A 20328-nucleotide genomic window follows, 5' to 3' on the forward strand; every position below is an offset into this window, starting at 1 on the left:
TTGTATGTAAAACTTTGAACCCCCCCCCCCCCCCCCCCACTTGTGGCCCCATCCTACCCCCCGGGGACCATGATTTGAACAAACTTGAATCTGCACTATGTCAGAAAGTTTTCTTGTAAATATCAGTTTTTCTGACTCAGTGGTTATTGAGAAAAAGATTTTAACTATATATTTGTATGTAAAACTTTGATCCCCCTTGTGGCCCCATCCTACCCCCGGAGCCCATGATTTGAACAAACTTGAATCTGCACTATGTCAGAAAGTTTTCATGTAAAAATCAGCTTTTCTGGCTCAGTGGTTCTTGAGAAGAAGATTTTTCCTATATATTTGTATGTAAAACTTTGATCCCCTATTGTGGCCCCATCCAACCCCCGGAGCCCATGATTTGAACAAACTTGAATCTGCACTATGTCAGAAAGTTTTCATGTAAAAATCAGCTTTTCTGGCTTAGTGGTTCTTGAGGAGAAGATTTTTAAAGTTTTTCCCTATATATTTGTAGGTAAAACTTTGATCCCCCCCCCCCCCTTGGGGCCCCATCTTATCCTCTTATCCCCGGGGGCCATGATTTGAACAAACTTGAATCTGCATTATGTCAGGAAGCTTTCATGTAAATCTCAGCTTTTCTGGCTTAGTGGTTCTTGAGAAGAAGATTTTTAAAGTTTTTCCCTATATATTTGTGTGTAAAACTTTGATCCCCCCCTTGGGGCCCCATCTTATCCCCGGGGGCCATGATTTGAACAAACTTGAATCTGCACTATGTCAGAAAGTTTTCATGTAAAAATCAGCTTTTCTGGCTTAGTGGTTCTTGAGAAGATTTTTAAAGATTTTTCCTATATATTTGTGTGTAAAACTTTGATCCCCTATTGTGGCCCCATCCAACCCCAGGGGCCCATGATTTGAACAAACTTGAATCTGCATTATGTCAGGAAGCTTTCATGTAAATCTCAGCTTTTCTGGCTTAGTGGTTCTGAGAAGAAGATTTTTAAAGATTTTTCCTATATATTTGTATGTAAAACTTTGATCCCCTATTGTGGCCCCATCCAACCCCCGGGGCCCATGATTTGAACAAACTTGAATCTGCATTATGTCAGGAAGCTTTCATGTAAATCTCAGCTTTTCTGGCTTAGTGGTTCTTGAGAAGAAGATTTTTAAAGTTTTTCCCTATATATTTGTGTGTAAAACTTTGATCCCCCCCTTGGGGCCCCATCTTATCCCCGGGGGCCATGATTTGAACAAACTTGAATCTGCATTATGTCAGGAAGCTTTCATGTAAATCTCAGCTTTTCTGGCTTAGTGGTTCTTGAGAAGAAGATTTTTAAAGTTTTTCCCTATATATTTGTATGTAAAACTTTGATTTCCCCTTGGGGCCCCATCCTACCACCGGGGGCCATGATTTAAACAAACTTGAATCTGCAATATGTCAGGAAGCTTTCAGGTAAATTTCAGCTCTTCTGGCCCAGTGGTTCTTGAGAAGAAGATTTTTAAATGACCCCACCCTATTTTTGCATTTTTGTGATTATCTCCCCTTTGAAAGGGACATGGCCCTTCATTTGAACAAACTTGAAAGCCCTTCACCCAAGGATGCTTTTGGCCAAGTTAGGTTGAAATTGGCCCAGTGGTTCTGGAGAAGAAGTCGAAAATGTGAAAAGTTTACAGACAGACGGACAGACAGACAGACAGACAGACGGACGTCGGACAAAATGTGATCAGAATAGCTCACTTGAACCTTCGGTTCAGGTGAGCTAAAAAACATATTGTTACCCTCTGAGAACAGAAAGCACGCGCCCCAGGGTGATAATATCTAGCAACGGGTAACAGTACTTGACAACGGGTGATATTATAAAAAATTATCACATGCGTCAAATTTATGCGCGTACGGTTCGCCATAGATTGTTAGACGACGTCATTTGAGCGTTTGTAATAAACGGGAATACCCGCATCGATATACGAAATATCGTAGTGACAGTTATTGATCAAATGTCAACAGACGTAAGTTTTTCTGCTTTCCTTTTTACATAACATTCAGTATAATAAAACAAATATTACATGTAGTTGAGGGTAACATTGAAATTTTCACCCCTCGATAAACCATTGTCAACCTCGGCTACACCTCAGTTGACAATAGTTTTCTCGGGGTGAAAATTTTCAATGTTACCCTCAACTACATGCAATATTTATATAATGATAGCCTGTGTGTTGAATGTCAGTATTGTAATATGATAGCCTGTGTGTTGTGGAGTATGATAGCCTGTGTGTTAAATGTCAGTATTGTAGTATGATAGCCTGTGTGTTGTGGAGTATGATAGCCTGTGTGTTGAATGTCAGTAATGGAGTATGATAGCCTGTGTGTAGAATGTCAGTATTGTAGTATGATAGCCTGTGTGTTGTGGAGTATGATAGTCTGTGTGTTGAATGTCAGTATTGTAATATGATAGCCTGTGTGTTGAATGTGAGAATTATAGTATGATAGCCTGTGTGTTGAATGTCAGTATTGTAATATGATAGCCTGTCTGTTGTGGAGTATGATAGCCTGTGTGTTAAATGTCAGTAATGGAGTATGATAGCCTATGTGTTGTGGAGTGAGTATGATAGTCTGTGTGTTGAATGTCAGTATTGTAGTATGATAGCCTATGTGTTGTGGTGGATGATAGAATTAGAGTATGATAGCCTGTGTGGTGGATGACAGAATTGGAGTATGATAGCCTGTGTGTTGAATGTCAGTAATGGAGTATGATAGCCTGTGTGTAGAATGTCAGTATTGTAGTATGATAGCCTGTGTGTTGAATGTCAGTATTGTAGTATGATAGCCTGTGTGTTGAATGTCAGTATTGTAGTATGATAGCCTGTGTGGTGGATGACAGAAATGGAGTATAGTAACCTGTGTGGTGGATGACAGAATTGTACCAGAGTGTTGTTGTGTAGTGTTGTCTGTGATGTTGTCATTATAACTCACCAGCATGGCCTGCTGTACCAGGGTGTTACTGTGTTCACACATATTTTTGAGGATTTTGTTGGCAGCTGTCTGGCGAGCTGGAACATTAGACTTTGAAGCCACCGTCAAAGGGTAAATTAAGGCCTGAAGGGGAATCAAACAACAGTTAATCAAACAATAGTCAATCAAATAACAATCAAAGAATTAACAGTCAAACAGGCAATGAAACAACAGCAATCACACACCAGTCAATTACTTCAAGTAAGTCAAACAGAGGCCACAATTAAAGTCAGACAGACATCACAATGTAAGTCAAACAGACATTACAATGTAAGTCAAACAGAGGTCACAATGTAAGTCAAACAGAGGTCACAATGTAAGTCAAACAGACATTACAATGTAAGTCAAACAGAGGCCACAATGTAAGTCAAACAGAGGTCACAATGTAAGTCAAACAGACATTACAATGCAAGTCAAACAGAGGCCACAATGTAAGTCAAACAGAGGTTACAATGTAAGTCAAACAGAGGCCACAATGTAAGTCAAACAGAGGTCACAATGTAAGTCAAACAGACATTACAATGTAAGTCAAACAGAGGCCACAATGTAAGTCAAACAGAGGTCACAATGTAAGTCAAACAGACATTACAATGCAAGTCAAACAGAGGCCACAATGTAAGTCAAACAGAGGTTACAATGTAAGTCAAACAGAGGCCACAATGTAAGTCAAACAGAGGTCACAATGCAAGTCAAACAGACATTACAATGTAAGTCAAACAGAGGCCACAATGTAAGTCAAACAGAGGTCACAATGTAAGTCAAACAGACATTACAATGTAAGTCAAACAGAGGCCACAATGTAAGTTAAACAGAGGCCACAATGTAAGTCAGACAGACATCACAATGTAAGTCAGACATTACAATGTAAGTCAAACAGGGGCCACAATGTAAGTCAAACAGAGGTCACAATGTAAGTCAAACAGACATTACAATGTAAGTCAAACAGAGGCCACAATACAAGTCAAACAGAGGCCACAATGTAAGTCAAACAGAGGCCACAATGTAAGTCAAACAGAGGTCACAATGTAAGTCAAACAGACATTACAATGTAAGTCAAACAGAGGCCACAATGTAAGTCAAACAGAGGTCACAATGTAAGTCAAACAGACATTACAATGTAAGTCAAACAGAGGCCACAATGTAAGTCAAATAGACATCACAATGTAAGTCAAACAGAGGCCACAATACAAGTCAAACAGAGGCCACAATGTAAGTCAAACAGAGGTCACAATGTAAGTCAAACAGACATTACAATGTAAGTCAAACAGAGGCCACAATGTAAGTCAAACAGAGGTCACAATGTAAGTCAAACAGACATTACAATGTAAGTCAAACAGAGGCCACAATGTAAGTCAAACAGAGGCCACAATGTAAGTCAAACAGACATTACAATACAAGTCAAACAGAGGCCACAATGTAAGTCAAACAGAGGTCACAATGTAAGTCAAACAGACATTACAATGTAAGTCAAACAGAGGCCACAATGTAAGTCAAACAGAGGTCACAATGTAAGTCAAACAGACATTACAATACAAGTCAAACAGAGGCCACAATGTAAGTCAAACAGAGGTCACAATGTAAGTCAAACAGACATTACAATGTAAGTTAAACAGAGGCCACAATGTAAGTCAGACAGACATCACAATGTAAGTCAGACATTACAATGTAAGTCAAACAGGGGCCACAATGTAAGTCAAACAGAGGCCACAATGTAAGTCAAACAGAGGCCACAATGTAAGTCAAACAGAGGCCACAATGTAAGTCAAATAGACATTACAATGTAAGTCAAACAAGGCCACAATGTAAGTCAAACAGAGGTTACAATGTAAGTCAAATAGACATTACAATGTAAGTCAAACAGAGGCCACAATGTAAGTCAAACAGAGGCCACAATGTAAGTTAAACAGAGGTCACAATGTTAGTCAAACAAAGGTCACAATGTAAGTCAAATAGACATCACAATGTTACCGTATATACTCGCCTATAAGTCGGTTGTATTTTTTAAGGTTATTTTGTAGGAATTTGCTATTGACCCGCTTATAGGTCGGTACAAATTTTTGTCAGAATCGGTTGACAATTTCAAGTCAATGCTCTAGTGTTTTTACCTATGTTTCAAAAAATATTTTGAGAAATTAATAATTATGAGGTGCTCAACATCCAAACCATATCTGTTTGGGGTTTAAAGGCAACCCTTGATCTATTATGGACAATGATCCCTTGTTTACCTAAGCAATTATGGTTTCCTAATTACCAGTACCTGACACCGTGTTTACTTAGTGGCACATGCCTCGTGGTTATTGTGGGGTTCCGGTATAATTCAATGTATCAACAACAGAGTTTTTAAGAGTCCAGAATGATGATCTAAATTATCTGTTAACTATATTCAATCTTTTCTGAAATATATTTCAGCCGGTATACATATGAATATTTCAATATTAAATCAGGTTCGTAATTCAATTTTACCGATAAACAATAGATTAGTTGAATTAAAAGTATTAGTTACCGGTATGTGAATAATTTTTACCAAGATAAAAATATGTAAATACTTGTACTTTATACATTATTTTAAAATACATAAACAATACAATATGTCTAGATATTTGTAAACAATAATCATTTGTGTGGTAGTCCATGATAATCGTCGGAGTTGTTTAAAAAAAACACTACATTACGCCGCCTAGAAAAATACCAATCTTCTTAGGACACGCCTATAAGTCGGACATAGAGTTTTGGACCAAAAATTGACTCCCAAAAATCCGACTTATAGGCGAGTATACACGGTAGTCAAACAAAGGTCACAATGTAAGCCAAACAGAGGTCACAATGTAAGTCAAATAGAGGACACACTGTAAGTCTGTATTGTCCTTCATTTTCTCAGAGATTTAAATACAATGTAGAATACCATTTTATACAAGTAGTGAAAATATTTCTGTTCTTATTACACATTGCAATACTACTCCATACTTTTAATCATTTCGTGAATACATGAAGAAGAAGATGAATTACCTGTGGATGTGCTTTTCCAATGTCAATCAAGAGCTGATTAATTAGTCGACTTACGAGGGGCCTAGGAATGTCAATTCTAGCGATCAACTGAGGAATTACCTAAAAATCAGAAGTTATTTCCAGTTTAGAAGTGAAAGGCTATTGATCTGTGGTGAGACTTGTCATTCTACTAGTAATGTCTCACTATAAAGCACACACGCTCGTGTACATTGAATACTTTAGGAATAATTTTTTCAGCAGTTATGAGCATGCTGAAATACAGTGTTACAAGTTGAATGCAGTGCTCCAAGTCACATCTGCTATCAGGTCGCGAAATGGCAACCTAGAAATATTTCTGGTCACCATTTTCAAATTTCTAGTCGCCATGTTCAAAATTTCTACTCGCCATGGTAAAAGATTTTGTAAATAAGACCTACAGGTTTGTTTTTTTTTAATTTGAATATCTTTCAAGTAAAAAGTCTTCACCCATGAATGCGTTTTGTTTGTTTTATTTTTAAACTGAATAGAAATGTGCTGTGAAACATGCTGATGCTAACAAGTCAAGTATTTACTCTGGCAATCTGGTACTGCATTGGGCCATCCTGTATATTTTACAATACGCTTCTGGGGAAGAAAACCCAGCGTTCCACACAGGGATTTGCTTTAAACATGTTAAAGTCCTCAATAAGTGGGCCTTCACTGCTTATGCGAATAAGAGCTTCTACTTCTTTTGGATCTTTTGCTGAACAATCAGTACCAGCATCAATAAGAACACTACATCCCGAGTTTGTAATTGTCTGTGAAAATTATCAGCAACAGTTGCCCCGCTCGACTTACTGCTGATAATACAGTCACGGACAAAGACATGTCTCTTACTGTTATCATGAATAGTCACATTTCCACATTTGAAAGATGTACACCAGTCGTGGTGAAATCGGACAATGGGTGTTCATAAATGGTGGAAGTTGCTGGCTGATTGGCCTCACAAATTCTGCAAAACATTTTGCAATCTCTGAATATCGACCACGAAAATTCCTTCAGCCATTAATACTGGGGTTCTTCCTTTACTTTTGTATTTTTCTTTAGACACAGCTACGTCATCTTTAAATGCAGAACTTTCTCCGTGTGATTTTTTAATTTCTTCATTACATGTACTAGGCCGAGGCTTCTACTTTTTACTACTGATAAATCCAAAGTGCTTTAACCCTCGTTTCCCTGTCATCTTGATTGCTTTCAAATGCTGTTTTGACCGAGACTGAAAAATATTTATTCAGACTTCCGATCCCCATTACAAAATTTTACTGGATGCCCAATTTTTTTCCACTCGCAAAAATGCGACTTAATATAATCTCTAGTCGCAAAATTGATTTTCTTGTCGCAAATGCCATCATTTTACTCGCAACTTGGAGCACTGGAATGCAAATCCAAGTTTTGAGCATACATTTCGTACATGCATAAAATTTTCAATGAACACCCACATACTGTTTATAAGTTAACCATTGGTTGGATGTATGCAACCGATAAGTAACACACAAGTTCCTGCAAGTTACATGAACGTTCTTCATATGTTGACACCTATCAGCATCCTGCTGGGAAGTCAGGTGGCAAAGGTATAACTACTGTCTAACCTATTGTCAGCATACTTCTAACTTCTCTGTAACTAACATTGGACATTTACATAATGTGTTTGGACATTAATATAGCGTATATCGACGTAATCAACATGTGCTTGATTACCTTAGAACTTACTTTTCCAATTTGAAATGTGTTAAGAATGCACTAAACATGTTTGTGACTTACAGGTTATGTTTTCACAAGTATTCTGGGATTCCATTAAATATACTAATACTTGGCATGTATAAAAAAAAATACAGTTACTGATCTAAGATGAGATTTGTCATCCTACCTGTAACCAGTTATGGTTACTGATCTAAGATGAGATTTGTCATCCTACCTGTAACCAGTTCTCCACCTGTATGGTTTTAATTCCCTCGTTTAATGCCTCATACACCTCTAGCCACTGTCCATAGTCGAACATCAATGTCAGCAATCTAAAACAGGGCAATCAAATCCTATATACATATAATACTATGTACATACAATCCCACCATCACAAGTACACCCTCCCTCAGCAATATAACGGTATATACACGACCCTGCCATCACAAGGCAATTACACCCTCCCTCAACAATACAATAAAACATGATTAAAGTGAACATGCTTATTATGAATTCATAGTGAAATAATTTTCATTCCCTGTAGTTTTAAAACCCATTATAAATTTATTGAATATATAAGATATTATGTTTATAACAAATCAAAATTGTTCATCTCCAGCCCTCAACTGTCAGTGTGTTTTCTATAGAACAGAGAGGACACACTGACACCACAAAACTGAAGCAGACAAAACTGCTTTGCAACAATATCTTTTTTCATACCTCAAAGTGTCTTGTAAACTTTTATGCTGAGACAGAGAAATCGACCTGAAGAATCCTTGAACAGCCAAAACACAGTATTTGTGCATCTTGGAGGTTGTCTACAAGCAATTATTAAATGTGTACATAACAGTGAAAATTACATAACAAATGTTGATGTGTACATAATAGTAAAAATTACATAACAAATGTTGATGTGTACATAACAGTAAAAATTACATAAACAAATGTTGATATTTGTACATAACAGTAAAAATTACAGAACAAATGTTGATATGAATAAACAAATGCTTATTTTACCGATACACTAGTGTCAGTCTTTGGAGAGAGTGGGGCGTCCCCCCGCATTGATCCTATGTCCCCTGGGGACTGAGGGTGAGTGCCTGTCTTCTCTGACTGTTTGTAGAATAAGACTGCCTCATAATTGATTAAAGCCCATCCATGCCAGGCCTGAAAAGTCCAATAAGTCAGGACATGTAAAGAGAAATGAACATGACAATACACTATACTCTTATTCCTTTGTTGTTGAGATACATAAAATAAAACAGTCTGATTTCACATCAATCTTCAGAAACTGACATACACAGAGGTCCTACACACACAAACACAGAAGGCCTACACACATAAGTCCTACACACATATACACAGAAGTCCTACACACACATACACAGGAGTCCTACACACACATACACAGAAGTCCTACACACACATACACAGAAGTCCTACACACACATACACAGGAGTCCTACACACACACAAACACAGAAGTCCTACACACACACAGAAGTCCTACACACACAAACACAGAAGTCCTACACATACAGAAGTCCTACACACACACACACAGTACAGTAAACATATGTCATGCATTGCTTACCTTGTACCAGTACTTGTCATACTCTGTTGCCAGACTGTAGTACTCCAAAATCTGGGTCACCGAGTCCTCATTCACTCTATCTAGAGTCTCTGCCCAGTCTCCCAGCTTCAGATAACACCTATGGATTTAGAAGTAGAGTCCTTGTTTGATAAATGGTATCAGTGATTCATTTTTGAAAATGGTTATCATGGGTCCAATGGACCCCTTTGACTATAATGAGTCTCAAGCTAAAATCAAAACTCCAAATTTTGATTTTTCACACTAACTGCCTGAAAGTCACAAGTAAAAACGAAACAAGCAAAGAAATAAGCTTACTCTTGTCATCCCACTTTAGAGAATAAATCTTTTGCTTTTTTTCGGATTTCCACACGCTTTTTCAACTAATGTTAATTCATGTAATATTTGTAAACAACATGTGGCCATTCTACATGTATGACTTCTCCAATCATTTGTTTCTGTATTGGATACAATGTGAAAACTTTCTGCACGCATAGCATCAATGATTTTTCGTTTCTATATTTAGATGGCAACGATATACAAATGAGTATAGGTCTAATGGTCTTTTGTCTCAGCCATAGTGGAAACGTACTGGTTAGCTTAAGTTACAGAGTGCCTCTGATTCATTCATTATCCTACCCTCCACCCCCAGCACCACCTATCATTGTATGTCTCATGTATCATTCGACATATTGTTGATGTGGTTCGTAATTTATTGTACATATCTGTTTTTATTTATGTATTTCACTGTTGTTACTTGTTTGCATTCACAAAAACCTTGTAATTAGTACCATACTCTAGTTAATGACTACTTGCCCTTTAGTATTTTTTAATATACTTGTATTTTTATATTTAATATGTAACCATTTCAACACTTGTTTGGCCCTTTAAGCCCTTATCAAATTGTATTTTGTTAAAGGCATATCACATGTTTCCAAATTATACAAAACTAGTAATTAACTAGGCCAGTAGCATGTCTAGCAGAGATATGATGTAATTAACTAGGCCAGTAGCTTGTCTAGCAGAGATATGAAGTAATATTAACTAGGCCAGTAGCTTGTCTAGCAGAGATATGATGCAATTAACTAGGCCAATAGCTTGTCTAGCAGAGATATGATGTAATTCACTAGGCCAGTAGCTTGTCTAGCAGAGATATGATGCAATTAACAAGGCCAATAGCTTGTCTAGCAGAGATATGATGCAATCAACTAGGCCAGTAGATTGTTATAGCAGAGATATGATACAATTAACTAGGCCAATAGCTTGTCTAGCAGAGATATGATGCAATTAACTAGGCCAATAGCTTGTCTAGCAGAGACACGATGTAATTAACTAGGCCAGTAGCTTGTCTAGCAGAGACATGATGTAATTAACTAGGCCAGTATTTTGTTGAGGCAAGTTTTCCTAAACAGAAGCTTAAGCTGAAATTGATTTGATTTACCTGGCTAGTAATCTGTTGAGTTGACTTCTCTGTTGGGTATCTTCAGGAGTAATGAGCTGAAGGGCTCGAGTTTGCAGTGAGTGTTGAACAAAGTGTTGCAATTTACTATATGCCTCTGTCTACAAAAATATTTTGAAACTGATATTCAGGTACATTGAGAAACAAGAGGTACTGTGAGCAATGCTCACTAAGAATACCCCCCGCTTACCCCAATCTCCCAAAGGGTGTTGGTAATAGGTATAAACTACCTCTTTTCTGAGTGTAAAAAACAAATGGCATGACAAACCGAACCATATTGCTACTTCGATGTCCAGTGCGCGTGACCTTTGACCTTTTGACCCCAAAATCGATAGGGAACATCTTCATCCCATGGGTAGTCCATATGTATGATATGGTGACTGTAGGTGGAAAGGATAACGCTTTAGAGCCCGGAAACCATTGCGTCTACAGACGGACAACCCGATTCCAGTATATTTAACTGTCTGTAGCCCTGTGTTATGTCATTTAACTGTCTGTAGCCCTGTGTTATGTCATTTAACTGTCTGTAGCCCTGTGTTATGTCATTTAACTGTCTGTAGCCCTGTGTTATGACATTTAACTGTCTGTAGCCCTGTGTTATGTCATTTAACTGTCTGTAGCCCTGTGTTATGTCATTTAACTGTCTGTAGCCCTGTGTTATGACATTTAACTGTCTGTAGCCCTGTGTTATGTCATTTAACTGTCTGTAGCCCTGTGTTATGACATTTAACTGTCTGTAGCCCTGTGTTATGTCATTTAACTGTCTGTAGCCCTGTGTTATGACATTTAACTGTCTGTAGCCCTGTGTTATGACATTTAACTGTCTGTAGCCCTGTGTTATGTCATTTAACTGTCTGTAGCCCTGTGTTATGTCATTTAACTGTCTGTAGCCCTGTGTTATGTCATTTAACTGTCTGTAGCCCTGTGTTATGTCATTTAACTGTCTGTAGCCCTGTGTTATGACATTTAACTGTCTGTAGCCCTGTGTTATGTCATTTAACTGTCTGTAGCCCTGTGTTATGTCATTTAACTGTCTGTAGCCCTGTGTTATGTCATTTAACTGTCTGTAGCCCTATATCATTTAACTGACTCCATTCTTATTTCATTTTTAGAACAAGGTCAAAATCAATTGACCACTAGTCAAAATGATTCCTGCAAAAGGTGCCATTCAAAGTTACTTCTTGAATTGACATCACACTGGGCTATTAAGCAACTTCAGTTACAGTTATGAAACTAGTAGCAGTAGCTCAGTGGTTGAGCGTTCGCTTTGTAATTGGGAAAGCATGAGTCCAAGCCCTACTCATGCCATGACCGAGTCAAATCTATGACATAAACATAGGTAGTGATTGCTGCTTCCCCAACGCTCAGCATTCAGAAGCGAGAATCACGGGTCTTTCGTATATGACCTTAAAAACGGAAGTTCCGTGTCATGCCAGGCATTAGCACTTTAAAGAACCCTCACAGCTATGGCCATAAGCACTAACCTTAGGTCTAAATTTGTGGTACTTCACCTACAGCTCATTAAGAGTGAAAAATTCTCTACAGGACGTAAAACAAACCAACTACTCTTGTGAATCAAAGGAGACTTTCCCTTACCTTTTGATTGTTCTTCCACATGTGTTTGAGATATGCAAAGGTGACCTGTGGGTTAGTGGTAGGAATTGGGTTATCAGGGCTTTTAGCAGGATCCATACCCAACAGCATTACTAGAGTCTTATTTGATAATGCCTGAAACACAAAAGAAACTGGTTAATTTGCTCACTGGTAGGTATTGTACTTTTAATCTAAACTGACAGTGATAAAACTCGATTTCTCTAACGGGTTTGTGACATAGCCTCACATGTTAATTCATGATAGTCTACTCCGGATATAATGAAATTCAGGGGACCGACCTGAATTGTTCAATATATCCAAAGTTCAATATAATCAATGCTGAACTACACAAGTATTGCTACTGGAGGATTTATTTTAACTTCAATATAACAGATAATTCAATATAACCGACTTCAATATAAGTGGAGTGGACTGTATATGCTAAATAGTAAAATGCATTATGCATATTAACAACAGGCTGAACATGTACATCTAAATTAATACAAAGCACCCCTTCACAACTGCACTAAAAACAAGAGATGTTTGTAAAACACATATGCCCCCCATGGTGCAAAATTGAAAAGGGTTATACACACACACATCATTTAATTGAGAGTAATATCATCAATTCAAAATATTGAGCAGACAATATCTTCCTATGTCAAGAGTGGATTGACCATGTGACCTAAAAATCAATAGGGGTCATCAACTCCTGAAGATGTACCAGTGTACCAAGTTTGATGTCTGTCAAGCAAAGGGTTCTCAAGATATTGAATGGACAGTATATTCCTATGTCCAATTTGACCCTGGACTTTTGACCATGTGACCTTAAAATAATTAGTAGTCATCTTCTCCTGAAGATGTACCAGTGTACCAAGTTTGATGTCTGTCAAGCAAAGGGTTCTCAAGATATTGAGCAGACAGTATATTCCTATGTACAGTTTAACCCTTGACCTTTGACCACGCGACCTCAAAATCAATAGGTGTCATCTTCTCCTGAAGATGTACCAGTGTACCAAGTTTAATGTCTGTCAAGCAAAGGGTTCTCAAGATATGGAGCAGACAGTATATTCCAATGTCCAGTTTGACCTTTGACCATGTGATCTGAAAATCAATAGGGGTCGTCTTCTCCTGAAGACGTACCAGTGTACCACGTTTGATGTCTGTCAAGCAAAGGGTTCTCAAGATATTGAACGGACAGTATATTCCTATGTCCAGTTTGACCCTTGACCTTTAAACATGTGACCTCAAAATAAATAGGGGTAATTTTCTCTTGAAGATGTACCAGTGTACCAAGTTTGATGTCTGTCAAGCGAAGGGTTCTCAAAATATTGAACGGACAGTATATTCCTGTCAAGTGTGACCCTTGACCTTTGACCATGTGACCTCAAAATCAATAGTGGTCGTCTTCTCCTGAAGTCGTATCAGTGTACCAAGTTTGATGTCTGTCAAGAAAAGGGTTCTCAAGATACTGAGCAGACAGTATATTCCCATGTCAAGTTTGACCCTTGACCTTTGACCATGTGACCTCAAAATCGATGGGGGTCATCTTCTTCTGAAGATGTACTGGCGTACCAAGTTTGATGTCTGTCAAGCAAAGGGTTCTCTAGATATTGAATGGTCAGTATATTCCTATGCCCAGTTTGACCCTTGACCTTTGACCATATGACCTCAAAATCAATAGGGGTCACCTACTCCTTAGGATGTACCAGTGTGCCAAGTTTGATGTCTTTCAAGCAAAGGGTTCTCAAGATATTGAGCGGACATTATATTCCTATGTCCAGAGTAGATTGACCCTTGACCTTTTGACCTGAAAAACAATAAGGATCCTCTTCTACTCATAACTAACCCACATATGAAATATCATTATCATCAAGTGAATGGTTCTCAAGATATTGAGCGGACAACACATGGTCGACCGACCGACCGACATGGGGGCATAATAATGTGACCCAGAAAATTACACGTACAGTTGCATCATAATTTGAAAATGCTAAAACACGAACACATACAGAACTGTCACTGTGAAAACGTGTATCTGAATATTTTAGATGAGAGGTCTACACATTGATTGGAGAGGTATACTGGCTATCATTTTAACAGACTTGTGCTTCTTTCACAGCTTTTGGTTGCCCCCATTACTTACCAACCGTCCACTTTTTCTGCACAAGCTGGCGTATTTTAGCCATGTTTTCATGTCCTCCAGTGGAGACACGACGAGTGAACGGACCTGGATGATTTTCTGCCAGTCCTCCACTACGCGCTGACAGCCCTGTAAACGGTCCCACCACATCTGCTTAATGGCCTCCTGGCGCTCGGGGACCAGTTTAAACTGCATCACTTCCTCCAGCTCTGACAGCATCTGAACATTCACCATGGCCTGGAAATAAAAAACATCCATTACATGTTTAATCCTCAACTCAGCCAAAAGTTCCCTTTTGACCATCTAAAATGTACATCTATGCAAGTAAAACATGGTTACAGCGAACACGCTTATAATGAATTCACTCTAACGGTAAAACACGGTTACAGCGAACACACTTATAACGAATTCACTCTAACAGTAAAATACGGTTACAGCGAACACGCTTATAATGAATTCACTCTAACAGTAAAACACGGTTACAGCGAACACACTTATAATGAATTCACTCTAACAGTAAAACACAGTTACAGTGAACACGCTTATAATGAATTCACTCTAACAGTAAAACACAGTTACAGCGAACACGCTTATAATGAATTCACTCTAACAGTGAAGTGATTTTCATTCCCTGTAGTTTTACATCATATGATGAACAGATTGGATATGATGAATTACCTTCATAACGAATCAAAATAGTTCCTCCCCATCACTTCACTGTAAGCATGTTTTACTGTACATTTTGTTTTAGTAACAACCTGTACTTACACCATAAGCTCTGTTATAGCTCTCTCCAGCCATAGCTGTTAGTTCAGTGTCAAGAATGTCTCGAGCTTTGTCAATACACTGAAAAACAACAATGATCAATCAGATAGACTTCAGCATATCTAAAAACTTCATTATCTTTAACAACAGTGGTTTACAGTAGTTAAATGTAACACACTCGTATAGGTCTCTACAGTGGTTTACAGTATTAACACATTTGTATAGGTCTCTACAGTGGTTTACAGTAATTAACACATTTGTATAGGTCTCTACAGTGGTTTACAGTAATTAACACAATCGTATAGGTCTCTACAGTGGTTTACAGTAATTAACACACTCGTATAGGTCTCTACAGTGGTTTACAGTAATTAACACACTCGTATAGGTCACTACAGTGGTTTACAGTATTAACACTCGTATAGGTCTCTACAGTGGTTTACAGTAATTAACACACTCGTATAGGTCACTACAGTGGTTTACAGTAATTAACACACTCGTATAGGTCACTACAGTGGTTTACAGTAATTAACACACTCGTATAGGTCACTACAGTGGTTTACAGTAATTAACACACTCGTATAGGTCTCTACAGTGGTTTACAGTAATTAACACATTTGTATAGGTCTCTACAGTGGTTTACAGTATTAACACATTTGTATAGGTCTCTACAGTGGTTTACAGTAATTAACACATTTGTATAGGTCTCTACAGTGGTTTACAGTAATTAACACATTCGTATAGGTATCTACAATGGTTTACAGTAATTAACACACTCGTATAGGTCTCTACAGTGGTTTACAGTAATTAACACACTCGTATAGGTCACTACAGTGGTTTACAGTAATTAACACACTCGTATAGGTCTCTACAGTGGTTTACAGTAATTAACACACTCATATAGGTCTCTACAGTGGTTTACAGTATTAACACATTTATATAGGTCTTTACAGTGGTTTACAGTATTAACACATTTGTATAGGTCTTTACAGTGGTTTACAGTATTAACACATTTGTATAGGTCTCTACAGTGGTTTACAGTATTAACACATTTGTATAGGTCTCTACAGTGGTTTACAGTAATTAACACATTTGTATAGGTCTTTACAGTGGTTTACAGTATTAACACATTTGTATACATGTAGGTCTCTACAGTGGTTTACAGTAATTAACACATTTGTATAGGTCTCTACAGAGGGTTACAATAGTTAACACATTTGTATAGGTCTCTACAGTGGGTTACAATAGTTAACACACTCTTATAGGTCTCCACCTCTCAGACTTGTGACTGACCTGTTGAGCTAGCTGGTAGTTTTCTGTATGGAGGGCAAACACAGCTCGATAAAACGCCCCATTGTAGCTGTTCCGCGGGATCAAGCACATGTACTCCTCCATACTGTCCCACTGACCTACAAAGACATCAATACACTGTCAAAGCAGTATCACAAAATCATTACAGGTTTTATAACTAACATTCCTTGAGCATCACTTCAGGTCCTGCAGTTTGATGTCATATTTAATGCTGGACACTGTCAGCAATACCAGCATATCACTTCAACCTGTACTCACCTAGTCCCCAGGCTGCAGAGGCTGCCATCCTCGCCATGTTTGTCCTATTCTCGTCACTGCTAGTTCCCCATTTTTCACAAGCGATCTGATGGAGCTGGCCCCTGTTCACATAGCAAAGAAAGTAAAAGTAGATTGACCTGAATACTCAAATCTCACTGACCAACTAATCTAAAAAATCCATACAGATTTCAGGACAGCAGTTTTGCTTTAAATAAGAGGACAACTTTGTAGGAGAGAAATGTTCTGCTTATTAATAAACACCAGTGATATGTCACAATCACAGGAAATTTACCATTCAGCCAGCGCCTCCAGGCAGCGCATTCTGCCGAGTGTCAGGCTGAAATCTTCCGATCTCTCCTCCTGTTTCTTCTCGTAAGCTTCCAGGGCCTTATTCCATTCATGGAGCTTCTCATACCAGCTCTCCTGTACCCTCTGTTATTAAGTAACACCGTCTAATAAGTTACATTGTAAACAATACTGTGGAATCAATGGATTTCATAGGGGTTCAATTTTTATGGGTATCCTACTAACCCAAGAATTTCAAACTACAATGAAATACACAATCTAAATAAAGTGTCAATATACAGAAACCATACCCACAATATTACAGCTCAACGAAAATGTAAAAGCTCTATAATCCACAAAAATCGGCATCACGGATTTAAATGATGTAATTTCCAAATGTGTTTATGTGTTTACTGTTTCTTGTTAGCAGATATATTAACATCCTGAACTTTAACATGTAAAGCACTTTTTTTATACTCCAGGGAATTATAAATACATGTATATATACATTTACGGGACTGTTATGAAATTACAACTTAACGAATATCTGTCTGTATATAGTAATTTTAGCAATCCATACCTTTTGAGCATTAATTTTTTTGTGTGCAAAAAATAAAGAATACATACTATACATTATAACGTACAGTTGTACGAAATAAATATTTTGTATGAATGTAAATCTTCCTGTATCGAAAAATTAGCAAAGATTTTCCATGTGTTAACTTCATCATCTTACAGTGCAAGTCTTACCACATCAGTCCTGTGATTCTGTGCATACTGTAGAACACCCGAGGCCGACTCAGGCTGTTGGAGTTTGTTGTTAATGCTGAAACAAACAGAACAATGATCTGATTCAATCTACATTGATACACACAATAGCTGGGTTCATACAAACAAAAAACATTGGAAACAATTTAAAACTTCCAGTTTTTAAAGTGCCTCTGTAGGTTTGTACTATGTAATAAACATTATGATGTTCAAATTCACTGAGGGAAGAATGTATTATTATAATGTTTATATTCACCGAGAGAAGAATGTGCCATTATGAAGTTCATATTCACTGAGGGCAGAATGTGTCATTATGATGTTCATATTCACTGAAGGCAGAATGTGTTATTATGATGTTTATATTCACTGAGAACAGAATGTGTCATTATGATGTTCATATTCACTGAAGGCAGAATGTGTCATTATGATGTTTATATTCACTGAGAACAGAATGTGTCATTATGATGTTCACGTTTACTGAGAACAGAATGTGTCATTATGATGTTTATATTCACTGAGGACAGAATGTGTCATTATGATGTTCACGTTTACTGAGGACAGAATGTATCATTATGATGTTCATATTCACTGAGGACAGAATGTGTCATTATGATGTTCACGTTCACTGAGGACAGAATGTATCATTATGATGTTCATATTCACTGAGGACAGAATGTGTCATTATGATGTTCATATTCACTGAGAACAGAATGTGTCATTATGATGTTCACGTTTACCGAGGACAGAATGTATCATTATGATGTTCATATTTACTGAGGGCAGAATGTGTCATTATGATGTTCATATTTACTGAGGGCAGAATGTGTCATTATGATGTTCACGTTTACTGAGGACAGAATGTGTCATTATGATGTTCACGTTTACTGAGGACAGAATGTATCATTATGATGTTCATATTCACTGAGGACAGAATGTGTCATTATGATGTTCACGTTCACTGAGGACAGAATGTGATATTACAATCACATTGAATTTCATTTAGTGACATCACTTGTAAAATAATGAGTCACCTGATCAGAGATTCCAGAGTAGCTGTGGTGGGTCCTCGGTGGAATTCTTCTTCTTTGTAATGTAGAGCCTTTGCATAAGCTCGACACTTCATCGCTCGGGATCCCAACAATGATGTGTCTAATGGCAACGGGCCCTACCAAGTACAGAATCAACCAATCATTGTTAACAATGGATCCTACCAATTACAGTATCAACCAATCATTCTTAACACTGGATCCTACCAAGTACAGTATCAACCAATCATTGTTTACAACGGATCCTACCAAGTACAGTATCAACCAATCATTGTTTACAATGGATCCTACCAAGTACAGTATCAACCAATCATTGTTTACAATGGATCCTACCAAGTACAGTATCAACCAATCATTGTTTACAATGGACCCTACCACGTACAGTATCAACCAATCATTGTTAACAATGGACCCTAACAAGTACAGTATCAACCAAAGGGCCCTACCGAGTAAAATATCAATAAATCATTGTTTACAATCATTTCTTGTTATCAATGGGCCTCATCAAGTACAGTATCAGAACTATTCATTGTTTCAATTCATCTACAGTATGTTTATCTTTCTATACAAAATCAAAACATGTACCTGTATAAGGCATTAAAACTAGACAGATATTGTTCATAGCAATCAAGTTTTCAAGGAACACAAGTGACCTTGAGTTAGGTAAAAGAGTTACAAACGGAAGGACAGACTGACCAACATATGACGACAAAAGGCATCCCTTACTGTTCTTTTGCATCACAAATAAAAAAACATTTAGTTATTGCTTACTTTATCACAGTGTTCCATGAATTCTGCGAGATTCAGTAGAGTTTGAGTAATCTCGGGAATATCTTGCGATGTCAGAGCTTGCTCCAGACTGAGAATGAGTTCATCCTGTTGAGCTTCTGTCAACTCAGTCCAGCAGGACACAAATGCAGCATTGAACAAGTCCCTAAAAATAAAACCAACTTGTGACATCATTCTGTTGTTTAAGCACTCCATTATTCATAAGGAATGGAGAGTTTCAGACAGTTGTTCATTTTTTTAATGTACAAATTCCCCCTAACACCCCTCTGTCACTATGGACCATTTCAGCTTTAACAACTTTTCAAAATGAAAAGACCTTAATGGGATTCAAACCTAAGACCTTTCGCATAGAAGTTAGAAGCTCTATCCACTGAGCCACTGAAGCCAATGGCAACTACAGTTAAACTTCGGTATCTGGAACACTGATATCTCGAATACCATGGATATGTTGAAGTGATTCGGAATTCCAAACGACTTATTCTTTAAGTATTTTATCCTCAATATTTCGAATTCTCGGATATCTTAAAGTATTTTCTCGGTCCCATCGAGTTTGAGATAACGAAGTTTGACAGTATTGGAATAATTAAACAATAGATGTTATATATGACAAAATTCTAAACTAGTATA

General features: G+C 37.6%; 1 protein-coding gene across 8 annotated transcripts in view; it reads right to left on the minus strand.

The window, feature by feature from the left end:
* LOC125652020 (serine/threonine-protein kinase mTOR-like) overlaps positions 1 to 20328 on the minus strand; it is a 52599-nt gene that overhangs the window by 14135 nt on the left and 18136 nt on the right. For all 8 annotated transcript variants that reach the window (XM_048880918.2, XM_048880935.2, XM_048880903.2 and 5 more), the window contains 16 exons: positions 19684 to 19846; positions 18898 to 19031; positions 17849 to 17924; positions 17106 to 17245; positions 16814 to 16914; positions 16538 to 16653; positions 15251 to 15328; positions 14486 to 14719; positions 12343 to 12474; positions 10729 to 10847; positions 9291 to 9408; positions 8714 to 8863; positions 8417 to 8514; positions 7932 to 8028; positions 5999 to 6097; positions 2954 to 3076 (listed from right to left, as the gene is read on the minus strand). In XM_048880918.2, coding sequence (XP_048736875.2) covers positions 2954 to 3076; positions 5999 to 6097; positions 7932 to 8028; positions 8417 to 8514; positions 8714 to 8863; positions 9291 to 9408; positions 10729 to 10847; positions 12343 to 12474; positions 14486 to 14719; positions 15251 to 15328; positions 16538 to 16653; positions 16814 to 16914; positions 17106 to 17245; positions 17849 to 17924; positions 18898 to 19031; positions 19684 to 19846 — 1978 coding nt within the window. The remainder of the gene's footprint in view (positions 1 to 2953; positions 3077 to 5998; positions 6098 to 7931; positions 8029 to 8416; positions 8515 to 8713; positions 8864 to 9290; positions 9409 to 10728; positions 10848 to 12342; positions 12475 to 14485; positions 14720 to 15250; positions 15329 to 16537; positions 16654 to 16813; positions 16915 to 17105; positions 17246 to 17848; positions 17925 to 18897; positions 19032 to 19683; positions 19847 to 20328) is intronic.

This window comes from Ostrea edulis, chromosome 1 (genome assembly GCF_947568905.1).
Source record: "Ostrea edulis chromosome 1, xbOstEdul1.1, whole genome shotgun sequence".
NCBI lineage: Eukaryota > Metazoa > Mollusca > Bivalvia > Ostreida > Ostreidae > Ostrea > Ostrea edulis.